Source organism: Capsicum annuum, unplaced genomic scaffold (genome assembly GCF_002878395.1).
Source record: "Capsicum annuum cultivar UCD-10X-F1 unplaced genomic scaffold, UCD10Xv1.1 ctg83209, whole genome shotgun sequence".
In the NCBI taxonomy this organism is placed as follows: Eukaryota; Viridiplantae; Streptophyta; class Magnoliopsida; order Solanales; family Solanaceae; genus Capsicum; species Capsicum annuum.
The window spans coordinates 36,049-46,392 of record NW_025894060.1 but is presented as its reverse complement, the minus strand read 5'-3'; the positions used below and the strand labels follow the sequence as shown (position 1 = coordinate 46,392).

Sequence of the window (10,344 nt, the reverse complement as noted above, 5' to 3'; positions counted from 1 at the left end):
ATAATAAATACATATTGACATTGATTTTGATTGACACGAAAATGGACCGGTTCTCATACTTCATACCCCACATTCTTTAGTGTGCTGAGAGAGTGATGTATTTTCATTATCTTTATCTGCTATACGTTTTTTTTGTGTGTGTGTAGAATAGGGTCGAAGCAATACAATAATAACATACCCAATATATTCCCGCCAAGTGGGTGTTATTTTCTTCTACGGGTACACATAATCTGTATATGCAGAACAACAACTTCAACTAGAGTTCAAGTATAAACAAGAACATAATGAAGTATATCAAATACTCTCAACATAAGATCAAAATGACCTTTCCAAGAGGTGTATTTTATTTTTTCAGAAAATAGATGAAACAAAAATGAATAAGGCCAAGTCGTCCGAATTCACGGAGTTTCCTTAAGGAAACAATTCCCCTCACTGTACCCGAGGTTATGGAATTTTTCCTCCCAGGATAAAATGGCCTTCAATCCAAATATAGCGGTACCTCAAATATTTGGACTCATCGAACGCACTCAACAGTTTGAATGATCACATAGAATTTTTGAAGAGAAGAAGAACATTTTTTTAATTCTGAAATTTCATATCAAAACCTGTGGAAGAAAGCAGATTTTTATAGCCATAATATGCCTCTTCTAAAAAGAGGCAATGGTTCATGTCAAAGGTTACACATGTTCTGTAAATTCATGTCTGTTCATCCAAAGATTGCATCTTTTCCTGAACAGTCATCTCTCTTTATGAATTAGTGTGTCCTTTTGCTAAAGGATTGCATCCTTCTGAAACAACACATCAGTTCAAAATAGTGCAGCTATTTTGAAGTATTAGTTCTGTTCGAAATTACGGAAGAATCAGTTCAAAATTTTTGAAGCATTGCATCTGCTGCTGCATGCATGCGTAAATGGAGAATACTGTTGCATTTTGGTAGATTTGGATCATCAAATAAAATTTATCCAAAAATATAGATCTCATCGATCGATCATTTTCCAAATCCAAATCCAAATCCAAATCCAAATACGAAGCCAAAACCGAGCGAGCGACGATGACGACGACACGAGGCATATATTACACCTTGCCTCACTTATACATGTGGGAGTGTGTTTTAAAATATAAACACTTTAAATATTCTTTCTCCCACCAATGTGGGCGAATTTAGTAAGCTTTCCTATTTTTGAGTACACTTTCCCTATTGGTGTGATCTCAATTTTTCTCTTCCACTTGGTTTTTTCCATTTTTCATTCACACCTCTCATTTACTATGAACCCAAATATCCCCCAAATGAATGGGGAATGACTATTTTTTGTAAAAGTTTTACGGACAAGTATGTGATTATCAAGCAAAGACTGATTGCATCTGGATAAGTGGGTTTTCCTTTGAACTTTCCATAGTGAACATGTATCGGATGCACTTGGCCAATCGGTAGATTTGATATCTTTGAACCGTCAAGCTTTAATGTACACCTAGACAACACATGTCATACAACTAGCCTTTTACCATTTATGGTTCTTACGATTTTATTCTTTTCAGCCATGAACACGTCCCGATTTTGTGAGAGCTTAGAGAATAGGCCTTTACTGACATTCTCCTTGAAGTGGCTTACACTTTTCCCTCACATAGGTGATTTTTAAATGTTCAATCCTATAGATTAAACTATTTAGTCAAATCTGTCAAATTTAGATAATCATTAAAAGACTTTTCACTTTAAGTCTTATCCTTGATTACTATACATTGTCTACATCATGAGAATGGGTTGGGTAATTGATAATGTTGAACCTGCCAGACATAACTTTGTTTGATTTCTTTGAACCTAGATCTTGGGATCTCCAGTCTGCTAGGTAGAGTTACTGCCAAGCTGACTTGTCTTAGGCCTTAAACCCATTCCCTTAGATGTCCTTTCCACTCTTTCTCTAGATAGGCCTTTTGTAAGTGGATCTGACACATTATCCTTTGACTTTACATAGTCAACAGTGATGATTCCACTAAAGAGAAGTTCCCTAATGGTACTATGTCTCCGTCGTATGGAATGAGATTTACCATTGTACATCATGCTCTCTGCCTTACCTATTACCGCTTGGCTATCACAGTGTATACATACTGGTGCCACTGGCTTGGGCCAATAAGGAATATCTTCTAAGAAATTTTGGATCCATTCTGCTTCTTCACCGGCTTTATCCAATGCGATAAATTCAGATTTCATTATAGAGTAAGCAATACAAGTCTGTTTGGATGATTTCCAAGAGACTGCTCCTCCACCGATAGTAAATACATATCAACTTCTGGATTTTACTTCATTCGATCCGGTGATCCAATTTGCATCACTATATCCTTCAAGTACAGCAGGATATTTATTATAATGCAAAGCATAATCTTGAGTGTATTTAAGATACCCCAAAACTCTTTTCATTGCCATCCAGTGAGTTTTGTTGGTATTACTCGTGTATCGACTCAATCTACTGATAGTGCATGCTATGTCTGGTCATGTACAGTTCATTATATACATTAAAAATCCCAATACTCTTGCGTACTCCAATTACGAATCACTTTCACCTTCATTCTTTTGAAGTGTAAAGCTCGGATCCAATAGAGTCTTGGCAATACCGAATTCCATATACTTGAACTTGTCAAGTACCTTTTCGATATAATGAGACTGTGATAATGCCAACCCTTATAGAGTTAGATGGATTCTTATACCTAAGATTACATCTGCAACTCCAAGGTCTTTCATATCAAACTTGCTCTCGAGCATTCGTTTTGTTGCATTTATGTCAGAAATGTCTTTACTGAAGATCAACATATTATCTACATATAAACATACAATGACTTGGTGATTTGGAGTGTCTTTAATATAAACACATTTATCACATTCATTTATTTTGAATTCGTTTGCCACCATGGTTTGGTCAAACTTAGCATGCCATTGTTTTGGTGCTTGCTTTAGTCCATATAATGACTTGATAAGTTTACACACTTTGTTTTCCTTTTCTGGAATCACAAAACCCTCAGGCTGTTCCATGTATATTTCTTCCTCCAATTGTCCATTTAAGGAAACGGTTTTCACATCTATTTGATGGATTTGAAGATCATATACCTCCGCTAAGGTAATTAACATTCGAATCGATGTTATCCTTGTTACTGTCAAGTATGTATCAAAGTAATCAAGGCCTTCTTTTTGTTTGAAGCCCTTTACTACAAGTATTGCCTTGTATTTGTCAATAGTGCCATCCGCTTTCATCTTCCTTTTAAAAATCCATTTAGAACCTAAAGATTTATTTCCAGGAGGAAGATCAATCAATTACCATGTATGGTTTCTTAATATTGAATCAATCTTACTATTGACTGCCTCTTTCCAAAAGGATGAGTCCAAAGATGCCATCGCTTCCTTAAATGTTTGAGTCTTATTTTCTAAGAGAAATGTTACAAAATTCGATCCAAATGAAGTAGACGTTCTTTGACATATACTGCATCTTGGATTTTCTTCATTATGTACATTCTCACTTGGTTCATCTTGAGGTAATTTAGATCCTCTACTAGACTGTTCATGTCTAATTTTATACGGGTAAATCTTTCAAAGAATCCAGCATTGTCCGATTCAATTATCATATTTTCATTAATATCCGAATGTTCTGATTTATGAACCAAAAATTGACATGCTTTACTACTTTTAGCCTATCCTATGAACACATAGTCCACCGTCTTAGGTCCTATCGTAACCCTTTTAGGCATAGGAATTTGGACCTTTGCTAGACACCCCCACACTTTAAAATATTTCAAGTTGGGTTTCCCTCCTTTCCATTTTTCATAAGGAATTGATTGTGTCTTGCTATGGGAAACTCTGTTGAGTATACGATTGGCTGTAAGGATAGCCCCCCATAAGTTTTGCAGTAAACCGCAACTTAAAAGCAAGACATTAATCATTTCCTTCAAAGTTTGTTTTTTTTCCGCAATTTCATTAGATTGAGGTGAATATGGGGCCGTAGTTTGATGGACGATTTCATTCTCTACACATATTTCGGCGAAGGGAGATTCATATTCTCCCCCTATCACTTTTTATCATTTTTATCTTTTTATCTAAGTCATTTTCAACTTCAATTTTATATTGCCTAAACACATATATTGTTTCATCCTTACTATTTAGCAAATAGACATAACAATATCTAGTGCAATCGTCAATAAAAGTTATGAAATACTTTTTCTCACCATGTGATGGTGTTGACTTCATATCACAAATGTCAGTGTGTACTAAGTCTAAATTCGAAGCCGAAGCCGAAGCCGAGCGAGCGACGACGACGACGGCGTGAGGCATCTCTTATTCCTTGCCTCACTTATCCATGTGAGAGTTTGTTTTACAATATAAACACTTTAAAGCTTCTTTCTCCCACCAATGTGGGAGAATTTAGTAAGCTTTCCTATTTTTGAGTACACTTTCCATATTGGTATGATCTCAATTTTTCTCTTCCACTTGGTGTTCTCCATTTTTCATTCACACCTCTCATTTACTATGAACTCAACAGTGGGGTCTGGGGAGGGTAAGTGTAGCAGTTCATACCACGACCTTAAAGGTGAGATAGAAAGGTTATTTCCGATAAACCCCTTGCTCAAGATAAAACAATCTAAATAAGGAATAGTAAAAGGACAAGATACAATAGAAATCACCACACTCAATAGTACCATATACAAGATTCACCAAGTAATACAACAAATGATACAACATTCTGAAATAATACTAACCTTCTACCCTAATTCGCCTCCTCCACAACATCCTATCTAAAGTCATGTCCTCGGTAAGCTAGAGTTGCTCCATGTCATGTCTAATCACCTCCCTCCAATTTTTCTTCGGTCTACTTCTACCTCGCTTGAAACCATACCAGTTAACATAGAGTCGAAGTAATACAAGAGCAAATAGGGAAACTTGAGGAAGAGGCAGGGATGAGCATTCGGTTTGTTCAGTTTGATTGTTGAATATCAGTTTGATTTTTTGGTTTTCGGATTGACGAAAATGACAACCATAACCAAACCAAAATTATTTTGGTTTGGTTTGGTTTTTACAAATTCATTTCGCTTATTTTGAATTTTTATTTTGGTTTAAAGTTTAAAGTTTAAAGTAGTGAGTATTTAAAATTGGTAATTTTTCTAGAAAAATAATCTTTTTTCAAACGTATTTTTCATTCCCAAATATAATTAATTCAACACGCATTAAATAACCATAAATATTGACCTCGTTGAGTCATCGTCGTTGGTGTGACGGCAGAGGCTGCACTCGGCAACGACTGTGGACGGCAGTGACGAACTGAGCAAACGACTGCCGGCTGCCATTGGCGATGTTGAAATTTCAAATGAACTAACGAACTAAGGATGGTTGAGCGCCGCTGCAGTTCACGTTAATGTTAGGGTTTAAAGCAAAGCAGTATATTAGAATTTAGTGTTGCTAAATGATTATAATTTATATATTTATGTGTTATATCAGATTATATTATATTTTTAGTATATTCTCATATATAATAAAATATATGCTGAGAGAGTGATGTCAAATTGCAAATAGATGAAGAAATTTCACTAAGACTATTTGGTAGTGAACCTTGAAGCGAATCGGACCGCAAATCAATAGTATCTACAAATTGAAAAGGAATTTTTGCCAGTAACCATTGACTTGGGTTATAGAACAATTTGTCTGGACTACATGGAGTCCCATTGACTTTTCTCAATGCAAGTTGATTGACTATCAAGGCCACTAATATCCATTATCAAGAATTGTGGACAGATTCTTTGTCCTTTGCTACTTATTTTCCAACTTATAATCTGTTTTCACATTGATCTTTTTGCTACTTATTTTCCTTCTCCATATTAATCTGTTTTCACATTTGGAAATTATAATCTATCCTTTTCAATATTTTTTTTTTTGGTGCTATATAGTGGACTATAACATTGATCTTTGAAAATTCCACACGCAAATTAATCCAGTGACCAAATTCCCTTGAAACATACTATTTCCACTGCATAGTAACATGGAGAATCACATTTTCTTATTGATTCTTCTCTTTCTAGTTCAATATTATTCTGTTTCTGGATCAGCTTCTTCGTCGAATGAAACAGATCAACAAGCTCTACTAGTTTTCAAAGATCTTGTTACTAGTCCTAGTCATTTTTTGGCAAATAATTGGACTAAGAATACTTCCTTTTGCTCTTGGTTTGGTGTCACTTGCAGTCCAAAAAGGCAAAGGGTTGTAGCCTTGGCGTTTCCCGATATGCAACTTCAAGGCACAATTTCCTCCTCTTAGGCCAATTTGTCCTTTCTCAGCATGCTCAATCTACAGAACAACAGCTTCCATGGTGGCATCCCTTACGGACTTGGCCACTTGCCTCGCTTGCGAGTGATTGATGTTGGAAATAATCAGCCCCAAGGAAGTATTCCAACAAGTCTATTTCAACACCGGAGAGTTCAAGTAATTTCATTGGCTTTCAATAAACTCGGTGGTGAAATGTGGAAAGGGCCATGGTTTGTACCGGAACTCAGAGTTTTGAATCTGAGGAACAATAGCCTCACAGGTATAATCCCTCCATCTATTGGAAATGCCACAAAGCTGATGAACTTCAGTTTGGCTGGGAATAGAATCAGTGGCAACCTTCCAAAGGAAATCAGTAATATGAGTCAACTTGCATTTTTGTCCTTGATCGACAATCAATTAACAGGTTCTATTCCTGCAACACTGTTTAATATATCTGCGCTAGTTGGCATGTCTGTGTCATTCAATAGTCTCTCTTTCTTGATGAAGGGAATATTGTGTCAAATCTAGAGGTCTTAAGTATATCTTACAACCAAATTTCTGATCACATTCCTTCCAACATATGCCAACTCACAGAGCTCAAAATATTGTCCATATCTTTTAACAATATAATTGGAGATATACCCAGAAATATTGGTTGTTTATCCAAACTTGAGGAGTTTTATATTGGTCACAATCCCATAAAAGGGACTATTCCCGCTTCATTGGGAAATATTTCCACTCTGCAAAATCTTTATTGTGCACTCAATTACTTGGAGGGGCCAATTCCTCCAGAATTGGCGAAGCTATCTAATTTGTGGGAAATAAACTTTTTTCAAAATAAACTTATTGGTCAAATTCCAGAAGCTATTTTTAACATATCTTCGTTGAAAAACATTGGTTTCAATTTGAACAACCTTCCGGGGAGAATTCCTACCACTACCGGTCTTCATCTTCCAAATCTTGTATACCTTGTCTTGGGGGGCAATCAGCTGGAAGGGGAAATTCCATTGTTCATAACAAATGCTTCCAAGCTTGAGATACTGGATCTAGCCGGGAACTTTCTGACAGGAACTATTCCCACTAATTTGGGAAATCTTCATGAGCTGCAAAGACTGCTCCTACATAGTAATCAGCTTACTAATGAACCAAGAGAACATGAGTTGCGATTCTTAAATTCATTGGTGTAGGATGTTGCGGTATCTACAAGTAGGTTCCAATCTGTTGAATGGCGTTCTGCCCAATTCTGTTGGGAATCTTTCATCTACCATTGAATACTTTCATTTAGAAGATGCACGCATCAATGTCTCATCCCCCCAGGAATAGGCAACATGAGTGGTCTTATTATCCTAGTCTTTGAAAATAACAACTTGATGGGAAATATTCCTCCTGAGATTGGTAAGCTTAAACAACTCCAGGGGTTGTTTATACATAACAGTAAATTGCAGGGACATATTGCGGAGGCGGTATGCCATTTATCTAATTTGGTTGAATTAGATCTGGATCGTAATGTGCTCACAGGAGTGATCCCGGAATGTTTAGGAAATCTCAGCATGCTACAACACCTTTATTTGGGTTCTAATAAATTTTCATCAAAATTGCCCTTGAGCCTTTGGAAAATGAAAGGTCTTCTCTTTCTAAATGTGTCACGAAATTCTATAGAGGGAGAAATTCCACCAAATATTGGACTAAAGGCCATTTTTCATCTAGATCTTTAAGGTAACCACTTATCGGGAAAGGTACCAAGCATATAGGGGAATTCCAAAACCTGAAATCTCTTAACCTATCAAACAATTCGTTTTCAGGAACAATTCCATTCTCCCTTTCAAAGTTGATAAACTTGGAGTTCTTGGATTTGTCTTTAAATGAGTTGTCTGGTACTATTCCTAAGTCTTTGGAAAAACTATTACACCTTACAAGTATCAATGTTTCATTTAATGATTTAGAAGGTGAAATACCCAATGGTGGTGTGTTTACGAATTTCACTCTGCAATCATTTCTAGGGAACAAACGTTTATGTGGAATGCACATTTTGGAGGTTATCAATAATACTGGACAGCAATCAAATTCTAAGGAGTTTGTGCTGAAAATTGTTATTCCAGTGGTTACTTCATCCTTTCTGATATTCTTGTTAGTTTCAGTTTGGATAATGAAATGTAAGAAGAAACGAAAGTCTACAGATGTTGAAATAGTACCAGAGGTCGGGACCTATCAATTGATTTCTTATCATGAGATTCAACGAGCAACAAATAATTTTGGTGGATCAAATTTAATTGGTGAGGGAAGCTCTGGCTTTGTATACAAAGGCACATTATCTAGCGGAACTGTGGTGGCTATAAAGGTTTTGGATTTGAAAAAAGAGCAAGTATGCAAGAGGTTTGATACTGAATGTGAAGTGATGAGAAATGTTAGGCACAGAAATCTTGTGTCTGTGATCACTACTTGTTCTAGTGACTATATAAGAGCCTTTGTTCTGCAATATATGTCTAATGGGAGCCTTGAGAATTGGTTGTACAGAGAAGATTGCCAATTGAACCTTCTTCAAAGAGTAACAGTAATGTTTGATGCGGCTATGGGAATTGAATATCTACATCATGGTTATATCACTCCAATAGTTCATTGTGACCTAAAGCCAGCCAACATTCTTTTGGATGACGATATGATGGCTCATGTTGGTGATTTTGGAATCTCCAAAATTTTAGCTGTGAGCAAGTCCATGGCATATACTGTGACATTGGGCACTCTTGGTTACATCGCACCAGGTAAATAATATCCACTCTCTTTGGTTTTCTCTTAGAATAATTAGGCGCATCCAAATTCTAGAATCAAAACAGCAAGACTCTATTTGTACATAATTGGTGTTATATTTTAAGTAACTTTCTTTCCTTTCATTCTTTTCAAAGAATATGGCTTGGAGGGAATAGTGTCCACTAGTGGTGATGTTTATAGTTACGGCATCATGTTGATGGAGGTTTTGACCAAAAGAAGGCCAACAGATGAAGAGATATGGAATGAAAATCGTGATTTGAGGAAATGGATAACACAATCAATTTCAGGGTCTATGGTGGATGTTATAGATGACAAACTTTTTCCTGAGGAAGAAAAAATCACTTCTAAAAGTGAAATCTGCATAGCCTCAATGATAGAATTGGCTTTAGACTGCACAAAGGAAACGCCAGAATCAAGAATAACCATGGAAGATGTAGTCAAGAGGCTTAACAAAATCAAGAACGCATTTTTGGAAATATAGATGTTAGCATCTCTTTCGCGTAGTGTTTTTGATCAGTTGAGTACACAGTTCGTCTATTAATCTGCTCAGTTGTTCCTCTTTTAGTTTTCACAAATGCACTCCTACAATAACTCTGTCTATAATCAAGTATCCTACCTGTGAATTAATGATAGATACACCAATAGTAACAACTCTTCAGTTCATGTGGATAATTACAAAATTAAATTCAGGACCAGGTATGATACAAGAAAACCAAGGAAGTATCGAAACACACTCCAAATCAGTCCACTAATCTTGAGGATCCAAGGACCTTTTTGGAGACCACTCTCGGATTTGCTACCGACAAGAAGAATGCAAGGCACAATGGTGTATATAACACCAAAACAGTAACAACAACAAGAAGATGATAACAATATGACACAACAATAAGCTGAACAACAAGTCACAGCTTCACTAAAACACAAGAACAAACGGATTCAAGTTACAACACTAACAAGATTACAATAAGATAAAAGGATAGATAGATAGAGTACATAAAGATGTAATCTTAAGAACTCAAGAGCCTATTCCACTCTTGAACCCTTAACACTACAAACTTCAATTCAACTATCTCTTACGTGACACATGATCGGATTCCACCTCTATAGCATCTACGTTTTCAAGAAAAATACAATCACTAGTGATTCCACACTAGATCTTTCCCTAGTTTCGGTTGGTGGCTTTTCCAAGCCCTAACTATGGTGTTTCAAGTTCTACAAAACTTACAATAATATCCAAAAGCTAAGTCTAAAAGCCCTACAATGTTCTATTTATACTAGGTTACAAATAAAATACAAAAAGACCAAA

General features: G+C 36.1%; 2 protein-coding genes across 2 annotated transcripts; both read left to right on the top strand.

Moving 5' to 3' along the window:
* The first annotated feature begins 6,011 nt into the window (after nucleotides 1–6,011).
* On the top strand, nucleotides 6,012–7,459 carry LOC124895601 (probable LRR receptor-like serine/threonine-protein kinase At3g47570). The gene is made up of 3 exons (XM_047406040.1): nucleotides 6,012–6,220; nucleotides 6,305–6,696; nucleotides 6,780–7,459. The coding sequence occupies exons 1-3, from the start codon at nucleotides 6,012–6,014 to the stop codon at nucleotides 7,457–7,459; spliced, it is 1,281 nt and encodes a 426-aa protein (XP_047261996.1).
* An 833-nt stretch (nucleotides 7,460–8,292) lies between these two features.
* Nucleotides 8,293–9,661, top strand: LOC124895600 (receptor kinase-like protein Xa21). The gene is made up of 2 exons (XM_047406039.1): nucleotides 8,293–9,031; nucleotides 9,173–9,661. Exons 1-2 carry the CDS (start codon nucleotides 8,293–8,295, stop codon nucleotides 9,517–9,519), a joined length of 1,086 nt encoding a protein of 361 aa, XP_047261995.1. The 3' UTR covers nucleotides 9,520–9,661.
* Nucleotides 9,662–10,344: the final 683 nt, after the last annotated feature.

Bases quoted from the DNA above. Each gene is read 5' to 3' on its own strand.
- LOC124895601 (XM_047406040.1), top strand. From the start codon at position 6,012: ATGGAGAATCACATTTTCTTATTGATTCTTCTCTTTCTAGTTCAATAT. The intron at 6,221-6,304 runs GCAAAGGGTTGT...GTCCTTTCTCAG, and splicing joins GTCACTTGCAGTCCAAAAAG to CATGCTCAATCTACAGAACA. The intron at 6,697-6,779 runs GTTCTATTCCTG...TTCTTGATGAAG, and splicing joins GATCGACAATCAATTAACAG to GGAATATTGTGTCAAATCTA.
- LOC124895600 (XM_047406039.1), top strand. From the start codon at position 8,293: ATGCACATTTTGGAGGTTATCAATAATACTGGACAGCAATCAAATTCT. The intron at 9,032-9,172 runs GTAAATAATATC...TTCTTTTCAAAG, and splicing joins TCTTGGTTACATCGCACCAG to AATATGGCTTGGAGGGAATA.